Raw genomic sequence first — 22,553 nt, forward strand, 5'->3', positions numbered from 1 at the left:
TATCCATGCATCCATGCATCTGATGAAGTGGGTTTTAGTCCACGAAAGTTTATGCCCAAATAAATTTGTCAGTCTCTAAGGTGCCACAAGAACTCCTCGTTGTTTTTGCTGATACAGACTGACACGGCTACCGCTCTGAAAACTTCCTCCATGAGTGCAGGAAGAAAGGGGTGGTAGTTAAAAAGAGAAACAAAGCTGTGGTGTATCAAAATTTCAATCATGATCCAAAGAGCTAACCGGCACTAAAAAGTATTGTGTCCAGAGGGTTGCTTAGCACCACAGTTCTCACTGGTTTCATTGAGAGCTGAAGGTGTCTACGCCCCAACTTTTCCAGTTGTGACTACATTATAGCTCTGGATAAGCTAATTCATTCTGTTTGCCTCAAAAGCACCATTCAGAATGAAATGAAGCTGATCAAGACACACACAAAGGACCTGTCAAATAGTGCTTATATTTCTGTGACGTCATAGGAATACAATACTTCACATGAGATGGGGAAATGTCCTTTCAAATACCATGGGCACACACATAGTTTTTTATATACAAATGTTGCCCTAATAGGAACAGGGTATTTTTTTTTTTTTTTGCTATTTAATTAAAATCAAGGATTTTCAAGACCACATCAACATAATAAAACACCACTATTCTTTTGCTCTTGAAATGATAAATTCAAACAAATTTCATTTGATAAACACTAGTAAAGCATGGCATATATATAAACACTTCTAACCTCGTAAGTACAATATGCACAAAATATTTCCCCAGAATAATGTCATGCAACTCACCAGGCTACTGCTTGTACCCAAAGTGTTGGAATGTGTTTATTGTTTATAGTGTACTGGAGTGGCAGACTCCTGTAGATAGTGGTTGTCTTGCTTATAGGTGCCTGAGAAAACTGTTGACGGTCATGAAGAACCATTTACTACGGGTCAGGGTTAATCTCTTTGGGCCTAGTCACGCCCCTTAAATCACCACGGGTGTGTAAAATGGGGAGTGGGTGTCAAGCAGCAGAGAGGGGGAGGCCACACCCAGAATACTGCAAGGGCTCTGTATGCACCAGTGCATAGGGGTTTATTCTGGGAAGGCAGTACCAATGGGTCCATGACTACCCAGAGCTACTGACCATGGATGCCTTCCAGAATGTCAGTGTTCAGCAGTAGTTACCACGCTATGATACCAGAGACGTTGCAGTGTTTCCCAGGATAGGTGCACATGGCATTTTGGAGTGAGCCTTTCAGCCCAGGTCAATGGCTCTAAAAGTTCTGATATAGACAGTGCTTTGAACTTGCAGCTCGGGCTGAAGCTGCTGAAGTTGCAGCTGGGGCTGGGGGATTCAGCGCCCAAGCTCCAGCCCCTGCCACAACTGCAATGTGTTGTTTACGATGCAGCTATTTTTAGAGCAATAGTGCAACTAGCCTGAGTCTGAGAGACATCCCTAGATGCTGTGGTGTGACAACGGTTGGGAAATATGGGCCTTTTAATGGCTGCTGCTGCACAGTAAATCCATGGCCTTGGTGGAAGAGGATTCACGGATGGCAGAGGAACTCCTATTCAAAGCCCATTCACAGTGAGTGTCAAGGAAAGAACGGGTATTTTACTTCAGCCCCATATCTCCACCACAGTATCACCCTCAGCAGAATGGGAAACACCAGGCCTGGGATATGGCTGTGTTTAATGGTGTCGGCTGGGCGCCGGAATGTTTGGTCCTTTGCCAAAAAACTATAAACAGCTTTTCAACCTTCTTCCCTCTTTTACAAAAACATAAGGATAAAAAAATATACAAAGTAGCTACAAATCTTTCTAAATATTTTGTAGTGAACATTACATGTCGATTAAACAGCTTGTTAGTGGTTGTCCTATAATTCTTCACTACAGTTTTATGCAGGGTAAGGATTTCAGGGACCTGCATCGTCCGAGGGGCCTCAATCCAAGTGCTGAATTTCTACCTGCAGTTTTTGCTTGTGCAACCATTGAAGAGCCAAATAATAAGATTTTGATACCTGCCTAATTTTGTGGGTGTGGGTGAGACAGCCACTCATAAATCTGGCCATCAGATGCTGGCCATCCATTGCTTGTCCTTGCCAACAACATACGGTTAATACTGCAGTGCATATTTAAAGGGCATTTTTGAAAATGTGGCCCAGTTTATTTGCAAACAATGGATCAGATCATCATCTGGTGCAAATCAGCGTAGCTCCATTGAAATCAACAGAGCTATGTCTATTTCCACCAGCTGAGAATCTGGTTGATTTCTTCATTGGCTTCATACAATAAAGTCTGTTGCTATGTTAGGCTTCTCTTCCAAGGAGAAAAACTAAATTAGTTCGGATTTTTCTGTATACTTAAAAACAATGTCTTTACAGAGCAGAACAAACAAAACATTTCACAAATCCATATCTTATATGTTTCTGCGTCAAACAGCACAATAGCTCAAGGACAAGAACTAGTCCAACTGCCTTTACAGGTCGTTACAAAATGTGTCCATCTTAAAACAACGGAAGAAAAGCAGATTGTAACTATACTGCAAATCCTGGGACTGGAATTAGGAAACCAGAGGTGGCGACAGAAAAAGGCTTGGGTAGTGAGTTAAAAATAGCCAGTGATGTTCAAGTTTCAACAGTGTGTTGTATGTGATCTACTGATGAACTTCCCAGGGAATCCATGATCTCAAACCATTGCAAAGTAATAGGAACGATGACAATTAAATGTTCTATAATTGAACTGAACAGAGAGAGAATAGAGCATACATTATGAGCAATGCTTATGTGCTACAGCAACAAAAAAGACACTCTTTTTGCTCCTTGCTTTGCATATGGTAGCAGATTGTCAACATGAGGATAGGCAGTTGATCAGACCTAAAAAGTATGAACACAAGTGCTGTGCTACTGATGGCTCTATAATGTATGTGTTACAGGCCAGATTCTCAGCAGAAGTGAATGGAGCCAGTTTACACCAGATGAGAAATTTGGTCCCACAGTGGTACTCTGGTTTCTTTAGTGTGGTTCAGGTTTGTTACAGAAGTGCTATAAAGCTACCAGTGAGTAACGTAAGTGTCTGGCATCAGTGCACGGATCCTCATATGGCATCAATGTAAGTATCCTCTCATGTGCTTCTGCCCTTCAGAAAAAGTTACTCCAAACCAGAACTTACTTCAAATATCCTTCTTTAAACAGAAAAACAAAAGGGTAAAGCAATAATAATAATAATAGTAATCATAAAACAGGAACAAAACAAAATTTTGACACGGTATTTCTGAGACTGGGAGAAAGTCCCTTGCAGTATTTATAGTGCTATTCAGCAGCTTGCGTCTGGAGAGATTTGTTCTCCTGGAGGACACAGTTCCCATTTTCTGATGCATCTGAGCTCCCTGGTAGGGATTCTGGCGGAGGCGGTTTGTAAAGTAAACAGGCCAGCAGGAAGAAGACTGTTCCAACCACCTGTAATCATCAAGACATCCCCTGTTACTGTTAGAGCCACTTTTAATACCAAACATGACCCTAACTTATTTAAAAACCCAGGGCCAGATCCTCAACTGATGTAAATCAGCAGAGCAACCATGAAGACAGTGGTGTTGCTGGTGCCAGTGGAAGTATGCCAATTAACAACGGCAGAGTAGCTCCCTCCAGGCTTCCCAGATCCAGATTAAAAGGGAGGGAGTCGTAAGGACAATTTGACATGCAGGTGATCTGTGCAGGAGGATTTGGCTGGATTATAATGACAAGGAAGAGATTAGCCAGGAAAATAGATTCGTTTGTGGCTCTGGGAATATGCTCCAGTTGATTAGGAGCAGGGGTGCATGCCTACTTTTTAGGAACGTGCACGAAACCTCAGTGAGCAGCCAGCTAATTGGCAGAGTTCCCTTGAATGTAGAGGCAGCAAAGCAAGACTGCACAAGGGTGAGACCCTAAAAACTTATTTTAGAAGCTCTTGCTACGATGTGAGTAGTGCTTAGCATGATGCAAATTACAAATAAAAGTTCATAAAAGTACACACACAATTTATGGTCATAGTTTTCAGACTGACACTGTACTATGCTGTGCGGGGTGGGGACAATCATACCCATTAGCATTATGGAGGGGGATTCATCCAGACCGAACAATCCTTGACGATGATGAAGATCCCATATAAACTTCACACATGGCCCCCCACTGTCATCTTTCTAACAGACTGACCCCAAACCCTCCATTTAAACCATTGCAGTTTCAGGAAAGGTTCTGAAGCTGAACTTTTCAGTCATGGCCTATCATCACATAGCATCAAACCCTGCATGTAAAAAGGACCGTGGCTAGAACCGTGCCATTATTTTGGAAACAAACTGGGTTTTCTTGCAGCTGGGATTTGTTTTTAAATGAAGAACTGTTTGGATTTGGGGGGGGAGGCAGGTCAGCTCTTTACCTTGTTCTTGACAATTATGTATGATTCCCTTCTGAAGTTCCCAACTTGCGAGATTTTGACTACATCAAGGGGCAATACCTTGGCTTCGAAGGCCTCACTGTCACCAGTAGGTAAGTTTGCTGAGTAGCTGGGGGAAGACTGGATTGTGGAGTGTACAACGCTGCATGCCCAGGAACTCCATGTGGCAGGGGCTAGATTCTCTGATCACCTGACTCCATGACGGTACTGCACTGGGATCTTAGTGGGATGCTCCAGCCATTTAAAAGACCTGGAACCACACTGCACTGAACTACATGGATTTAGAGCAGCTGAGGATCTGACCTATGGTATTTTGCTGTGTATACTAGCATTGCTACACACATGCCTTCTCATCACAGCTGCTGATCCCTATTGTGACCTGCAAGCTAAGTGAGCTAAAACAATGCTTTCTGACCACAAATATTGAAACATTCGCCCTCTCGACATTTTCAAGCAGTGATCAGAGAATAGCTATTTACTCTTCTTTACAGCACGAGCGGCGTGACCTGAGTCACACTAGCTAACGGACCGTATTTATATACTCAACTCCACTTCTGGAGTGAGTGATTTTAATAAAATGTGGGTTTTGTGGAGTTTTTCCCCTAAAATTTTAGACGAAAAACATTTAGCTTGGAAAATAATATGGAGTCAGGAGAATGACGGTACCCACAAGTTGTTAAATTGTGAATCATAATGGAATATTTGCATTTAGTGACAAACACTTTGCTGTGTTTTCACAGCAAAGTTGCGTGAAGATAGGATTCGTGTTGTGATCGGAACAGCATAACAGAGGTTTCCAAAATTCTGCCACAGCCGGCGCTGCTCATCTAACCAGTCATAAGCAAAAAGCACAGGCTAGGAGATGTGAAAGCGAAACAGTAACTGGGCATCACCTTGTAGACAATTCCAGCAACCAGAGTGTATCGGCTCATGGAGGAGTTCTGGTAAACGTAGCAAGAACCTTGTTCTCCACACTGGTCCTGCCACACCAGACATGATAGATCAATCAAAGAGCCAAAGGCAATAGGACCGGGAATGCCTCCTGCATGAAGACAGAATGGAACATCAATTGATATAATTTCTATCTATTATCCTCAAGGTAGCCCAAAGCACTTTTGAAACAATGTGTCAGGTTTTGCAGGTACAGTGACTGAGTAAGCTAACACTGCAACCTGCATGGCTGGAATTTCCAAAAGAGATCCTAAAGGAGTTAGGCACCCAAACCCTACTGGATTTCAGTAGGAGTTGGGTGACTAATGCCCATCAGCTCCTTTGAAAACCACAGCCTATGAACTCAGCAATGACTTATGTACTTAGGACCCATTTTCTTTTTGGAATGAGCAGTTGCCCACTGCTATTGTTTACTCCTTTGGAAACATGTTATGGGAGTTTTAGTTTTCCCTCCAACAGCCAGATTACATGGTTAACAAGGGATCTCACTTCAGCATACGATACTTGTAAGAGTTCAAATCTGCATCCCCACCAGGACCTCAAGGAACTTTTGGTGTCTTGGCACCTTAATTTACTAAACTCAAGCTAATGATACTGTATGAAGCTTTGCTGTTCTGTATTAAGTTATCTCTAGAGCTGGGTGAGCTATTCACAGTGAACAATCTAGCTGCAAAATTTAACTTTTTTTTTCCTGTTTGCAAATTACATGCAAACAGGATTGGATGTTTATGAATAGTGCAGGTATGTGAGAGAAAACATCCTCCACTCAAACATCACATGTCCCCATTCCCCTTCCCTTAAACTATCTGTATTTGGCCCACAGACACTCCTGTGATAAGTGTTTTACAAATACAATAGGGAAAACATACACATTCACACCATACTATACCTAGAGTTCTTACTACAATCCACTGGATTCCTAGTGCAAATGATTTCTGTCTGTCGGAGACACACCTGGAGCACACAAAGTTAGAATTTTAAAATGCTGACGTGAAGTAGGAGCAGCTCCCCAGCACCAAAGAGAAGAGCCTCTCCACACCCCGTAATACCGTCAAACAGTATACTCTGATGATAAAGGGATGATGATATTTTCAGCCGGAATGAGGCTCATTCTCCCTTTTTGTGGACATAATGTGCACCAGCAAAATTTGTGCCCACACTTTTTGGAATTGTGAGGGCAAATCCGGGAATTTGCACATCTAACTACCTCACTGCGGGCACAAATGAGCAACATACAGACGCAAGCACTCAGATTGTGCTCACAATTGGACTGAATGGAGAATCACGCTCGATATCTTCAACACGCTGAAAACTGGGCCCTTTTCATCAGGCCCCGTCCCACAATTGCTAGGATAAAATGAAAACATTTGCATTCAATTACTTTCTGCTGTACAGTAAAGAGAAGGTTCCGCTGCTTACCGTAGAGTTGCAGTCAGTGCAGGAATACTGCATAGGAATGTAAAGAAAATCACAAAAAACATGAAAACCAGAAGGACAGTCCTTCTCTCACAGGAGGAAGTGCATCTCCCTGCTATCGCTTGGGCAGAACCAGTGGGATCATTCTCCAGGATACAGCTACACTCATGGTAAACCTGGGAAACAAACACCTCGTCAATTTCCCAAAGAGACAGTGTTTCTACAGTCATAATTTGGGCAATTACTAGAATTGAACATGGTGAATCCCCTACAGATCAGTTGTTTTTGCAGCTGGGTTTTGCTCCTGGAGCAGAATAAGGCAACCACAGCAGGGCCAAGAATTTGGCCTTTTGTCAGTTTCCAGTGCAGATATTATCGGGTCGGGTAGTAATGAACTTCACAAGACTGCTCTGAACTCTGGAAACATTAGTTATTGCGTGATGTGAACACCCTCACACACACTGTCCCCTCTGTGCACAAAATACTAACAGGGGATTAAAAGCACACAATGGGACAAACTCTGCTCTGAGAATGGGAATTATGTGCACACAATGGGACAAATTCAGTTCCTAGTTATACCCGTGTAAATTCAGAGTTGAGATCAGTTATTAACAAATATAGGCTTGAAATTAGATGAAGTTTTTTGACCATCAGAGGAATGAAGTTCTGGCACAGCCTTCCAAGAGGACCAGTGGGGGCAAAAAACTTAACTAGTTTCAAGACTGAGCTTGATGCATTTATGGAGGGGACGGTATGATGAGACTGCCTACAATGGCATGTGGCCCATCTGCAACTGTTAGTAGCAAATCTCCAATGGCCAGAGATGGGACACCACATGGACTACAGTGAATTCTTTCCCACGTGTCTCACTGGTGGGTTTCACCAACATGTTCAGGGGCTAACTGATCACCATATTTGGAGTGAGGAAGGAATTTTCCGCAGGTCAGATTGGCAGACATCGTTCCTCTGCAGCGTGGGAGCACAGGGCACAGGCTGGTTTGAAACAGAGTAAATGGTGGATTCTCTGTTCTTTAAATCATGATGTGAAGGCTTCAGTAACTCAGCCAGAGGTTGGGGGGGTCTATTACAGGCATGGGGGGGGGAAGGTTCCGTGGCCTGCGATGTGCAGGAAGTCAGACTAGATGATCATGATGGATCCTTCTGGCCATAAAATCTATGAATTTATGAGTTATGCAGGATTTACATCAGTGCAGCCGAGAGCAGAATTCGACCTATTGCATGGAGTCTAGGCCCTTAAGTAATAACATTCGGAACTTCAAATTCCAAAATGGAGCAGCAGGTCTAGGTCAGTGCTGAGCAGCAGAAGCATACGTCGAGTACTTGAATCTCAGTTGGTGCCCACCACTCACAAATCCTACATATTCACAGGGCGTCCTTCTACAGTTTATATCTGATTTGAAGCAAAGCTCAAAACCCAAAAAAACTTAATGTAACTTCATCAAGGCTGGCCAGAATTTAGGAAGGCGTATGTGCTAACTAATGTTCTTTGCGAACCCCTGGGTTCTTCAAACTATACCTTCTTGCCACTATCGAGGAATGATTTTTTTTTGCACCCTGCATGGCAGGCAGAGTAATACATGATGTCATCGCTTCCGCAGACTGGACTGTAGAGCTCCCTTAGACAATCACATTCGGCATTGCACGCTGCTGTCAGGTTTAAGCTGCTTTCCAGTAAGATGCTAAAGGAAACAGTGGATTAGTCAACAGATATTCCTTTAACAGTATCTTCCAGGGCTGGGTGGAGTGGAATAAGGGCTTGTCTACCTTATCCGCTGGATCGACGGGCAGCGATCGATCCAGCGGGGATCGATTTATTGCGTCTAGTCTAGACGCGATAAATTGACCGCCGAGTGCTCTCCCGTCGACTCCTGTACTCCACCGGAGCGAGAGGTGCAGATGGAGTTGACAGGGGAGCATCAGCTGTTGACTCACCGCAGTGAAGACACTGCGGTGAGTAGATCTAAGTATGTCGATTTCAGCTACGTTATTCAAGTAGCTGAAGTTGTGCAACTTAGATCAATCCACCCCCCCCTCCGCCCAGTGTAGACCAGACCTAAGAGGAGAAGGAGGGCACAGGGGTGTGTGAGAAGGGATGCTAAGGTAGTGGGATGCTGGAAGGTGCTGGGCTGAGTGTAGTCATACACTTGGAACATGCCTATAAGGTTAGCCTTGCAACCATGCAGCGACATTATTCTGTAGTGCATTAATATTAACCTCAGTGTTGATGACTCAAGTTTATCCTCGTGTTTCTGTACCATCACAACACATGCCTGACGGGAACTGTGATCATTATTATTACCTTCGGTTGTACATCTGTGTTACTCCTGCCATAGGCATGTTAGGGCAGTGAATGAAAAATATGAAAGCAGCCAGTAGACTTGTCACTGTGCAAAGTAAACACAACTTGATGATTCCTGAACAGCGAAGCTTAAGCTTATTCACGAAGAATCCTCCTAGGAATGTGCCTCCTCCCCCCGCTGGCACGACAAGATAACCTAGGGGGAAAAACCAAGCCCATAAATGTCAGGAAGGGAGTTTCTATTTGTCTGAATAAATACACTACAGAGTTGGCACAATTTTAACTCCTTCCGTGCCACAGGCCTAGGGTTGTTTCTTGATGGGAATTTATAGGACTTGAAAAGAAAAGAAAAGAAACATTCTGCCCTGTGTAGCAGCTCTGAAAGCCTACCCCAAAATCTGAGAAAATAAGGAAATATTTTTTGCATATAGTGCAGTTCTGCCCTGAAAAATGACTCCCCAAGAATAGCATTATTGTATCCCACTGAATTCAGATAAAATTTGCTCAGTTTACCAATTTAAATGTATAAACATATGTGTGTATGTGTATATATATATATTTTCTAATTGGCTGGCCTGCAAACTCAGTCTGGGATCTGAGAGTGAAGCTGGGTTCTTTCCAGCTGCATGTCACTAGTAATACAGCTTCTGCAGCTCAGATGCTCTCCTCATTTGCACTTGAGTAATACTTAGACACCACTGTTGACAGTTCTCTTGATGGTGCACAAATAGGAACAAGCCCCAGCTCACTCTGTGTTGGTTTGGCAGGACCAACCGGTGTAAAAGTTGGAAAAACGTTTCCCACTAAAGTTAGTAGATATAACACTGACTACACACAGGGTGCAGGTCTGCTGGGTCCAAAGGTGCCATTTATATCTAAGACTGCAGCCACTTTTTACACACAGTATAATTATTGCATAGTGTCAGGATTGCATTTGCCTCTGTGACAAAAGAGATCATCTCCTTGGTCATGAGATTTTACTATTTTTAGACAATATAAAATTTACATGGACATTATTGAAAATCTGTTTTCTTACCAAACAAGGTAGCAGCTTCGGAGGCACTTAAACCATACTGTGACTCAAGGAACTTGGGTCCAAAAGTAGACATTCCCGCAATGAGCGTGGCTTCAGTTGCTCCAGCTAAACAGAGGAAGATGAAGGTAGGGTTCTTCAGAAGCAGCAATAATGATCTGTCGAGTCCAAGAGGCATACAGAAAAGACAAATATGATGCAATTGCGTAGCGTGGTGCACTTTTACTTCATTACTGTCTCTTTGAATCTAAAGCCTAGAGGGGGGTCTTTAGGCTCATCCTTGCATAAGGGCGGTACCCAGCTGCCCCATCTTTCATTGGAAGAAAAAGAAAGGAAAGAGTTGATGCAGCTCTTTAAAAATGCAGCATGCTTCTCTCCTCAATGCTGATTCAGCCATGGTGCCAAGGAGCAGCACCCCTCTCTAACCACTCCCTCTCCACCTACTCAGGGTGGGGAGTATCAGGTGAACATTGTTGGGTAGCATCCCCTGTCAGCAGTCTCCTCCCTTGGAAGTGGAAAATCTCAAGTTTGTCCACTGAGTTTGATCAATGTTGTCAGTATTTTTTTCCACATGCCTGTTCATGTAGAATGAGGGTTTTCCAAATTGAATACCTGGATTGTACCTGCAGACTTTGTGAATGCATCTGTTGTGCCCACCTAGCTGATATTGACATAAGCAAACAGGGACCAGCATATGCAAAATGGGTGTTGCATATGCAATCATTGACATCATAGGTACAAAATAATGTGGGTCTTGCGGACACAAATGGTGGAATCACAAATTCTGTGGGTGCAATTTAGATGGTGAGTTTTGAAAATTCGGGGCTTGTCTCTGCAAAGTGTTGAGTGCCCTCAATTCCCATTCAGGGCAATAAAATCTGAGGGTGCTCAGTACCTTTCCGAATTGGGTCAGAATTGAAGGACAGCATATCAATAAATACCCTTTTAGATCCTGATTCTGCTAGCTGTTGAATACACTCAATTCTCATCACAGTTTATGGGAATTATACCAGTAAGCAGTGATCTTGATCTTTTTAACTGTAGCGAGGCGATCTGGTTCCCCGCTGTCCCGGAGAGGGACAAGCCTCTCTGGACGCCAAAGTGGCGGAGCCAGCGAACCCTGCGCCCACCCCTCAGAGGTCAAGGTGCAGGACCGGAAGTATAAAAGCTCGACCCCAGAGCTCAGTTGAAACACAGCCACCGGAGACTCCAGATGCATGTGGTGGACTCCCAGCCAGGAGACCACGGCGATCGGAGGCCAACCCGAGGACTGGCCAGACCAGCCAATGTCTGATGCTAGCCTGAGCCCAGAGACGCTGCCAAGCTTGCCGTTCGCCAGTTACCCCGAGGAGTCACCAAGCCAACCGAGCGCCAGTTACCCTGAGGAGCCCATGGTGTGTGATCCCTTGGAAGATGCCGGCTGGACCCAGGTACCTCTAGAGGGGGAGGTAGGAAGTAGCCCAGGGGCAGCCGACCCTAGTCAGGCTGCAACACTGCCAGAGCCAATGTCAGTGTGTTGCGGCCAGGAACCCCACTGACACAGCAGCGGGTCTTCTTCAGCTGCTAGGGCTCTGGGCTGGGACGCAGTAGAGTGGGTGGGCCTGCGTCCCCCCTGCCACCCACCTCGCGGGTGGCCATCTCCCCCTCTCCCAGGCCGCTCGGAGCCAGGAGCCTGGGCCTTGCTATCGAACTCTTTGCTCAGCCCCTGCCTGAGGGCCCTAAGCTACTGACTGTTGCCCTGCCCTGACCCAGCGCCTGGGTTTTGCTATTGAACTCTGCTCAGCCCCTGCCTGAGGGCCCTGAGCTGCTGACTGTTGCCCTGCCCTGACCCAGGGCCTGGGCTTGCTATTGAATTCTTTGCTCAGGCAGGCTAGTTCCCCGACACACATGACAGAAGTAGCGAGGCGGTCTGGTTCCCCGCCGCCCCGGAGAGTGACGGCCCCGGCTGGATGCGCCTACAGTAACCCTGACCCAGACCAGGTGATTGGGGTCAGGAAATAAAGCTGTGTCGCATACCAGCACTCCTGTGTGTCACACATTTACTATTTTACAACTCAAACCTAATAAGTTTCTTTCCTGCTCTAAGTACTTTCTTAAAGACCTTATCGTCCTACTGTAAAACAGCAATCAACAAAGGCCAGACAAAGTGGGGCACAGTTTAACTAGTATGTTTAGCAAATACATTTTCCTTTTGACTAACTGGAATTTATTAGGGGAAAGCAGACATTCCAGACAATTTGCCATGTTCCATATTTATGCAGAAAGATGATCCAGCAGCGATCCTGCTGTTGGATACAGAAAAAGCCCCAGGCTTGCTTGATAGTCTCAGTTCTCCTCCTCTATCTGGGATATTGAATTAGGAAATCTACACTGCTTTGCTGGGATTTCTTTTGTAACTGGCTTGAAATTCTGTCATGTAACTCTATTAGCCTGCCCCAATTGCTCCCCTCTGAGGCTGTTATATGTAATGAAAAGTCCTGCCCAAAGCAATTTGGAACAAACTGGTTATCTCTGGAATGACAGTGAGTGATGTACTCATCAGAGCTCTCTATACAGACAGATGATGTGTGTGTGTGTGTTTTGTGTCAAAATCACTTGACAATTGCTTATTGCTTTGGAGAGAATGTGGAATGGGGGCAAATCTACAGCCATGCAACTAGATGTCACATGAGTAGAGCTGGTCAAAACACTTCTGGTGGAACTCTTTTCTTTGGAAAATACTGATTAGATTAAATCAAAATGTGGGAGTGTATTGATCCTGTCAAAACTTTCGATGGAAACCAGGCAGGGAGGCAGGTGGGCCAGCTTCTATACGTTTCCCTGAGCAGCAGCCTTTCCATGCTACCTACTCCTCGGAAAGCTGGCTGCCCATGGAGTTGGGCACCAAGGAGTTCGTTAGCCAGGAGCAAGCTGACAAATTCCATTTTGATTCTCCAGAAATGGAATTTTTCATCCCATGAAACATTTCAAATTATTCACTTTTCACCCTGAATTGAGATTTTTTTCCCTCTAACAAATTGAAACATTTTCAGTGGGAGGGAAGTTCTATTTTCTGGCCAGTTCTAATGTGGTGTCTCTGCATCACACATTCTGGGCAGTTAGATATTTATGAGTTACTACCACTGTGCTGTATATGACTTCTTTACACCCAAACAACCAAGAAATAAAAGAAAGAAAGAAAGAAAAATGGTAAATTCCTATAATGTAATGTCATAGGACCCTATTGCGACAGTTCTTTCTAACTGTTAGAATCAGCTTAATTACTTTAATATCCTTCCAGGGATGACCTTTTCTTTTTTTTCCCTATTATTTCCCCTAACTGTAACATGAAAGAAATTAATCTGCATGACTGTATTTTATTTGGAAGCATAATGCCTAATCTATTGACTAGAAAACATATGGCTGATTGCATCTATTGTGCGATGGCTCCTACCTGCTACACTCAAGAGAAAATAGAGCACTAGGACAGTCGTTATTCTACCATAGGAGAGGCATTTTTTCCTGCAGGTGCATGGGTCAGATCCTCAACTCGTGTAAATCAAGGTAGCTCCAGTGACACCATCAGAGGATCTGCCCCATCTTCTATTGCTAACACATGTAGGGACTGATCCTGAGAGGTAGTGACCAATACAAAGGCCACTGAAATCAATGGGAATCTTTCCATTGATATCAATGGGCTTTGGATCCAGAACAGCTGCTGCACAACTCCTGAGAAGTCCTGTATGTCCTCGACTCTTGAATTCACTGGGAGCTGAGGAAACTCACCATCTCGCAGGGATAAGGCCTGCTATATATTAAGGTCTGATCCTGCAACGCTTACCCATATGGGTAGCCCTTACTCATGCAAATAGTCCTGTTGACTTCACTGAGACCACGAGCAGGATCAACTCACCTGCGCAGAATAGGGACAATGGGTTGTCATAGCATTCACAGTCTAGTTACATTTTAATAGGTCAATAACATGCTACTTAAAAACTCTACACTTATGTTTGCATCATCTTGGTGTATGTGGCATGGGGACTTTTTCATCTTTTGAAAGGATTATTGTTAAAAAGCACCAAATGAAAAGCAATGAACTTCCTCCCTTTCCAAAGCTAAAACAGTGTTAAAGTTGTGATGCAAACCAACACTTCTTCCCCGCAGGTAATCCAAAGACAGGAATATAATATTGACCTCAGCTCTTTTTTTGGAGAACAGTGCATTGTGCATGCCTGATATATCAATGAGCAATCCTCATAAAACAGATGTTTATCAACTTTATCAACAAAACTCCCCTTCTCTGATCAGTCCCAGCAAGCTATTTATCAAGCGTGTCTATTGTATATTCTGTTTGAATCTCTATTGGATTGAAACCAGTGGACATTTTCATGTGCACTACCAAAGTGGAATATGCAATAGAAATCTGCAGAGGGAAGTAGAAAAAAAATGCTACTTTTATCAAGCCTTTCTGAACCAGGAATCAAGCCGCAATTCACTGATCGACTGTTTCATCGTATTGGCTTCATTCCTGGTTGTTGCTGGCTGCGAAAATAGCATAATTTTTTAAGTGGTACATGCTTTCTCAGGAGCAAAATCAGGCTACTTGGACACACTGAGTGGTTTCTTATTCTACATATTCTAGGTCATTCCATGTATCTCAATGGAACCGTCTTACTCTATAGAACACGAGAAAATGTGCCAGAGTCCCACCCCTAATTAACATAAAACTGGAATGGTGCTCCTATAAAACTAAAAGAAAAGGAGTACTTGTGGCACCTTAGAGACTAACAAATTTATCTGAGCATAAGCTTTCGTGAGCTACAGTTTACTTCATCAGATGCTCACGAAAGCTTATGCTCAAATAAATTTGTTAGTCTCTAAGGTGCCACAAGTACTCCTTTTCTTTTTGCGAATACAGACTAACACAGCTGCTACTCTGAAATCTATAAAACTAAGCTGCCTTTTGCCCTTGTAACTGACACATCAGCCCATTCATCCAAAGCTGCCTTGTTTACAGATGTGATCCATTCCTCTCAAACAACTTCCCTTTAGGGCATTCTTCTTCTCTCAAACCAAACCAGCAAACACAGACGCATGTAAAGTTGGGGTTGTTTTTTTTAATAAAAGGGACAATTGACTCATTTTTTAAGATGCATAAAAATACATTCAGCTCTAGGCTGGCTCTTACTTTATATGATCTGGTTTGCCCACCTCTAATTATTTGCCATCTCTTTCTCCGGAGACTAGGTACATTAAGGAATGTTCAAGGCAAATGAACTGATCCTGCAGCCCTCACTCAGGCAAAGCTCCCCTGAGGTTGGTCAGAGTTTTGTTTCAGTGAGGCCTGCAGAGTGTGAAGCACTGAAGTTTAGATACAGCTCCCTTAACATTATTTAAATGCAGTTTTTGAATTTAATTTCCATGTGGTGAGTCATGACCTCCAAAAATGGCACTCAGTCAAGAATTTCATTTAATAACAAGGTGGAAATTGGTTCAATGCAATATTCTTCACCAAACATACTTAACCCTTGGCGAACTGCTTTGGTGTTGCCCTGTGTGAACAGTTGCTTAGAGTCAATCAAAGTTGGCTATTGTATGAGGTAAATTCTCCTGTGCATCTCTGTTTTAATTCTCCTTTTCATGTGCAGAGGCAGTTAATGATTCTAAAATTCACAAATCACCCTTAGCAACAGGATTATGGTTCCGCAGCAGCTATTATTTTTGTCTGTGTGGGTACAATCTGTCGACTGTAGTTGTATCTAAGAATGATACTTGGAGAGGTTGAGGAAGTAAACATACAGTTCCTGGTGTTATACTCAGCTTCTACAAAAAAAGTGCATCACAACTAACACAGAGCATTTCGCCAAGATCCAACTCCTGTACATTCAGTTAAAACAGAATCATAGAATATCAGGGTTGGAAGGGAACTCAGGAGGTCATCTCGTCCAACCCCCTGCTCAAAGCAGGGCCAATCCCCAGTTTTTGCCCCAGATCCCTAAATGGCCCCCTCAAGGATTGAACTCACAACCCTGGGGTTATCAGGCCAATGCTGAAACCTCTGAGCTATCCCTGAACTTCAAACATTATGTGCAATAGCATCATCCAGTAACTCCCAAACATTGCCAGTTGGTATCACGTAGCTTCACGACACGATCCTTTCGGTCTCCCACACTCCTCCAGTTAAATGCTAACTGAAAACAGCACAGAGAAATTCTGACTCTCGGAAGTCAGGTGTTATCTTATTTTGGTCAATTGTTCATTGATATTTCCTGCTTTACGTTTCCAGAAAATAACTCCCAATTACATTGAATTTTGGCCTGTGTGTGTGGCTAAGTTTACACTATGAGCTAGGGGTGTGAGTCTCTCATCAAGCTATTGTGAATATAAATAGCAGTGTAGCTGTGGTAACATGGATAGTGGCAGATGAGGTGGCCACGGCTATTTTGCATAAAGAGAGAACAGAAGAAAAAACACAAAGAAGCTGGCTGACATAGGAGAAAGGAAAATGGAATAAAATAGAAAGCCAACAGAGATAAAACTAAGACAACAGGAAATAGATTCAAAACAGAGATACTGTATTCGACTTGCTATGAGACAGGAACGGAAACAAAGATGAAAATTAAAGGGACATATGAGGAAGCCAACACGGGACTAAAATAAGAGGAAAATAAGAAAAGCTCAGAGAGACAAAGACGAGGCAACACTGGACAATACACAAGTGAGCAGTGATACAGAGTGAGCAGTCTATAAGCAATAATACCAATTTAAGGGGAAGAATCAAAAAATAGTGCGTATGCATGTAGTTTAGATCAGTGTTTCTCAAAAGTTCTGGTACCAGGGACCAGCTTGCTGCCTTCCTAAACTGTGTCAGGGAGATCTCCGGGACGAGTGCTGGTCCACGTACCGGTCGTTGAGAAACACTGGTTTAGTCGACAGTGGTGAATGGTATTAAGCCACGTCCTGTAAAACCCACCACGTCACATGTCCCGGATGGTACGTGGTTCTCTGTGGGCACAAAATTGTGCTTATGGAAACAGTCTTACTGGTAACAGTTGCTGTAACACACTGTGAAGCTGTGTGCACTGGACCATCGTTGAAATGGGTTTTATTTCAAAGGCCGAAACACAAACTGTTCCATGAAGGAAACTGTCCCCATGTCATCTATGGAGCTGCATTTGGTGACTAAAGTTCCTAAATTTATTCCTGGCTCTACCATTGAATCTGTAAAATGGGGTTGATGATACCTATCTGTACAGGAGCATTATAGTATTAATGTTTGTAAAGTGCTTTGGGAACAATTGGCTTGATCTTGAAAGATGCATAGTGTCATCAACTCAAGCTCATTTCAGTAGCACCCTACAGGATCAAGCCCCAGGTATTGCAAAGTATTTCAGTTATTATTGTAGAAAGCCAGATGAAATTGCGGCCATTCCCCTAATTTTGGTAAGAGCTTTCTGAATGTCATGCACATGCAAAGGTTCTCACCGTGGAAGATCTTTAACTGTTTTCCCAAAGTCGGGATCTGATGCCGTTTCATGGCTCCCATCTTTCAGCTGATGAGCCTCGGAGATTCTCATAATGATGTAGCGCTGGGATCCTGAAAACATTGATGAAGGAAAGAGAAACTATATGAGAGGACGGCTTATGTGCCACACAAGTAGCAAATTCATGAGGGGAAAAAAGCATCATAGTATACACCTGATGTTTCCACGTAAAAGAGGATTTTTTTTCCTACAAAATTTTTTCCATTTTTTGTGTAAATGTTTTACCACTTCCCAACCAACAAAGAGCAGTTAGGTGCCCAACTCTCTTTGAAAGTTAATGGGAGTTGGGTGCTTGACTCCAATTTATGCCTTTAAAGCCCTCCGTCTCTCCAACCCCTTTGTCTCACATTTATCCCCACTTCCCCACTACTTGTTCATAAGAAGCATAAAGGGGCGGAACAGATAAAGGCAACAAAACACTGGAAAGACAGGTGGCTGTGAAATGGAAGGTGTGAAATCAATGTATAAATTACACTTCAAAATAAAAGAACTTTTTCCCCAGCCTATTGTTTCCCCATGCATTGGCATTCATCCAGAAGGGCAACATTTAGTCTGGCAGATATCAAAATAGGAGGAGACAGCCGCAGGAGTTAATGACAATCAAAGTATTATGCACATCTGCAGGACAGACAGAAAATGTCACATTATTTCAAGCATTGAGCAAATGAGAACAAAAGACAAAAGACAGAGATGGAGGGGAGGACAACAAGAGAGAAGCAAACAAAAGACCTTAATGGGGAACAAAATACATGGGTAAAATTGTATCCTGTTCCTTCCGCATGTACAGGCAGATATGTATAGCATGCAAACTGAGGCTAACTGCCTGAATGCAAGTGTTAGTGGCATAAAGGGCAGCATAAATAGCAGGCTGATAGTAACAAAACAAAGAAACAGGGTTCTGCCCCATTGGAGTAATTAACATCTAATGACGAAGTTCTTTCCACTCCAACCTAAAGCAGCCAATTTGCACGGCCTCCTCCATAGACTTATCAAATCTGTGACACTGAAATGAGAAACAAGGTTTGTATCCCAGCAGCAGTACGGCTCAGGCAATAGCTTCGCTGAAACACGGGCTAATGAGAAACAGCAGCCGTCCTCCATTAAGAAGATTCCCCAAGCGTTCCGCCTGAAGTTATTCAGGATTTCATTCTTCGTATACCTGGCAGCTGGCGAGGGTAACCCAGAATGGGAATGGCAGTAAGAAGGGCAGCAGCTCCAGCACCCAGGAATCCTATCCACCAGGCCCCTACCCAGAGAGTATTATCTGGAGTTAGATCAATTCTGTAAAAGAACAAAGGGGGGAAAGGCAGTTACCTAACTGGGACTGAACATAAGAGGCTTCACCCTAACACTGGCATGGATCAGGAGTAGCAGGTGAAGTCAGCAAAGTAAAACTGGGGCGCAAGGCAGAGGGCAATCTGCCCCCAAGTATATTTTGTGCACATGACAAACTGAAAACTTGGAGCCAAATTCTGCTCTTCCTGACACGAGTATAAATCTGAAGTAATTCCCCTGGTGGCAATGGAGATAGCAGATTTATACTGGTGCATCTGAGAGCAAATTTTAATCCTTGGATTTTACTTCTTACTGAAAAATAAAATTGCTGTCCAAGGGGGTTCTGTGCTGTAAGGAACTAAAGGAGACTTATCTTTACTATTAAAACATCACTATGGGCTAAATTTTAACTTTACAGCCTGCCTTAGGTAAGGGGCTGTGTGGAACTGTGCTATTCAAGGGGCAGACCCAGAGAATGAATTGAGACTCAGAGAGTGACAGCTCCACCCTGCTTTCCTTCCCCTGGGGAACTTGGGGTACAATATTTCTCTCCTTTGCCTTCCTTTTCACAGAAACAGCTTTCTCTCCTCCACGTGCCCAGACAGCTACCCTACCTGGCAAGTGGGGGGAACAGAACTAGGGCTCCTCCCACTCCCAGCACCTCCACCAAAGGGCTCGTCTACACTACTGTGCGGGGTCGATCTAAGATACGCAACTTCAGCTACATGAATAGCATAGCTGAAGTTGACGTACTTAGATCTACTTACCACGGTGTTCTCACTGCAGTAAGTCGACAGCTGACGCTCTCCCGTCTACTCAGCTTGTGCTTCTCATTGAGGTGGAGTACCGGAGTCGACAGGAGAGTGCTCAGCGGTCGATTTATCGCGTCTAGACTAGACGCGACAAATCGACCCCTGCTGGATCGATCTCTGGATCAACCGATTTGCAAGTAGTGTAGACAAGCCCTCATTCACTGCCAGCAGTGGAGTATCAGCTGAGTAGCCCCTGCTGTCTGTCACGTGGCTGCAGTAACAATCTGGCCAAGGCTAAGCAGGGGAATTACAGGGCTTTATCCCCCATATTCCCCTGTACGGCTGAGTAAGGACTGTGGCAAGAAGAACGACATGTGGCTGGGTGTTCTCAGCTGGAGTCAGTGCTCAATAGCAGTGTGAAAAGCACTGTCAGCCCCTGACATTCTCTTGTAAGTCAATCATAACAAAACCCAGTACAAAAGGCTGAACAAGATTGTGTATTCAGAACCCTCATCAAACTGTGCAATGGAAGCTCTGCCAAAGGGCTCTTTATTCGCAAATAAACTGCACAAATAATCCTTCTGAACTAAAGACAAATTCAAAGGCTGGCACAGGTGACTTCCATCGGTGACACAACCCCTGGGGCTGCCGCTTCAAAGCTGCTCCAAGCTCAGATGTTCCAAACACCTACGCGGTTTGCTAACAGTGTGTCTTATCACGAGAGAGGGGCAGAGTAAATTTAGGGCTTGGGTTTCATGACTGGAATCAAAGGGGAAGTAAAGTACTCCAGCGTTTCCCTTTCTGTATGTAACCAAAGAGCTGAAATCTGATCAATGTGTGTGGAAACAGCACAAAGCTTAGCTGAGAATATAACATCAGACGAACTCAAAAGGGCTCAGCATTTGAGGCCGGATTTGCAAGAGAGCCCAGCTCTTGTCTCGGCAGCTGAGCTGAATTCCAAACGTGCCCAGCACTCTATAGGTTCCATTGAGACCTATGGAGCGCCCACCACTTTGGTGACAAGAGCTGCTGGGAGCACTTCTGAAAATCTGCCTTTTTCATTTAGGTGCCAAAATGGGAGCTGAGCTCTGTTGAAAATCTGGCTGCTTCTTTAGGTGCAAAACTGGGAGATGTAGGTTGTTGAAACCATTGCAACCAGGTCGCTAATGTGGAGTTCCAAAATTTGTGCATACAAGCAGGCTTCTGAATGAATAAACAAGATATTTTTACACCTGGCTACCTATGCTCATGCTCAAATGTGAGCTTGCTACCATAAGCCACCCTATTATCTTGGCCAACACAATTTGTCATTGGTACTTATATGGTCCCTGCTACTATAGTATCTCAACTAGGGTGACTGGATAGAAAGTGTGAAAAATCAGGATACTTTGGGGGGCGGGGAGGGAATAGTTTCCTATGTAAGACAAAGCCCCTAATATTGGGATGGTCCCGATAATATCTGGGCATCTGGTCACCCTAATCTCAGCACTTTATAATCTTTAATGTCTTTATCCTGACCACACCCCTGACAGATAGGGGAATACTATCATCTTCATTCCACAGGTGGGTAACTGAGGCACAAAGAGACTAAGTGACTTGCCCAAGGTCACACAGGAAAGCCATGGCAGAGCAGGCAATTGAATCCAGGTTTCCCAAGTTTTAGGCCAGCACCCTAACCTCTGGACCATCCTTCTGTTCAGACCCACAGCCCTATTGGCGACTATAACAGATCATTCATGACAATGAGCCTGAAAACACAAGTTGTTTAACACTGTATTTATCTCTGAGCACTCATCAGTTCTGGGTTCCATTTTCATTTCTATTTTTGTCACCGGGGCCTGTGTTCAATAGCAGATCAATCTTTTGCTACAAGGCTTGTTGTTGAAAGAAACAACAACAAAATGATCCAGTCTACTAATCTACCAAATGTCACAGCAAAATAACAGGCCAGGCTTGCTCTTAAAACGCTTTTGCAAGGATCATTCATCTGCTGCAAGTGAAAAAGAAAAAAACCTCGAAGTAAATCAAAGAGTGACTGCAGGATCATTGTGAGGCATAGTGGAAAAGGTGACATGCTGCATACACAGGGGAACTCATTCAAGAAATCCTCTTGCTCACCACAGCACAGCTACAGCACATGACAAACTACAAAGATGACGGATGTAGAAAAATAAGGCATGTGAGTAATTCTTTTCCATTAATGAAAACCCATCATTCTGGCTTTAACCATACCCACACATAGCCCACTTACAAATTCACTGCTGGACAAAACCCCTTTGAAGACAATGGGTATTTTTCCACTTAAGTTGCTAAAGGTTTCATTTAATTTTTTTTAAAGGAACTGCACAGCATAAAGGAAAAGCAACAAGCTTATTTTTACCAACTTACTGTTTGCCTATTTCAGTATAAATATTTAGAAACATTCCTCCTACCAGATAACCTGCTGCGGGCCCAAGGATTGCAGCAGTGTAGAAAATAGCTGAAAGAGAAAACAATCAGTGTTACAGATTCCTTGGCATTTTACTGAAAGCCCTGACTCTGCTCTTTCTTTAAGCTAGCCCTCAAATGAAACAGTGCAAAAAAACCCTAGGGTGACAGTAGGCACAGCCCTGGGCAAGGGAGTGGTATGAAAGTGCCAGGATCTTAAGTGCAGCCCTGGAAGGAAGTGTGCCTCACACAGGGCCATAACCAGGGTGAGGTGAGCAGGACAGCTGCCTCGGGCGCAAAACCGCAGGGGCAGAAAAATGGACCAGACAAATGCTGAAAAAAAAAATGGCAGCAAATATGCTTGCTTGCCCTGGGCGCTAAAATGGGGAGTTACAGCTCTGAACTCACACACACACACAGCTCTGGTGTCTCAGCTTCTTTCC

At 43.8% G+C, this 22,553-nt stretch overlaps 1 protein-coding gene across 1 annotated transcript in view; it reads right to left on the reverse strand.

Moving 5' to 3' along the window:
- Nucleotides 1-1,193: 1,193 nt before the first annotated feature.
- Nucleotides 1,194-22,553, reverse strand: part of SLCO4A1 (solute carrier organic anion transporter family member 4A1) — a 47,513-nt gene continuing 26,153 nt past the window's right edge. Inside the window, exons 4-13 of the mRNA XM_084646437.1 lie at nucleotides 22,072-22,162; nucleotides 18,816-18,937; nucleotides 17,598-17,709; nucleotides 10,137-10,291; nucleotides 9,101-9,296; nucleotides 8,318-8,480; nucleotides 6,784-6,956; nucleotides 6,254-6,318; nucleotides 5,307-5,455; nucleotides 1,194-3,437 (exon numbers count right to left, since the gene is read on the reverse strand). Coding sequence (XP_084502563.1) covers nucleotides 3,291-3,437; nucleotides 5,307-5,455; nucleotides 6,254-6,318; nucleotides 6,784-6,956; nucleotides 8,318-8,480; nucleotides 9,101-9,296; nucleotides 10,137-10,291; nucleotides 17,598-17,709; nucleotides 18,816-18,937; nucleotides 22,072-22,162 — 1,373 coding nt within the window. The 3' untranslated portion in view covers nucleotides 1,194-3,290. The remainder of the gene's footprint in view (nucleotides 3,438-5,306; nucleotides 5,456-6,253; nucleotides 6,319-6,783; nucleotides 6,957-8,317; nucleotides 8,481-9,100; nucleotides 9,297-10,136; nucleotides 10,292-17,597; nucleotides 17,710-18,815; nucleotides 18,938-22,071; nucleotides 22,163-22,553) is intronic.

Source organism: Lepidochelys olivacea (assembly GCF_965140295.1).
Source record: "Lepidochelys olivacea isolate rLepOli2 genome assembly, chromosome: 13".
Classification (NCBI taxonomy): domain Eukaryota; kingdom Metazoa; phylum Chordata; order Testudines; family Cheloniidae; genus Lepidochelys; species Lepidochelys olivacea.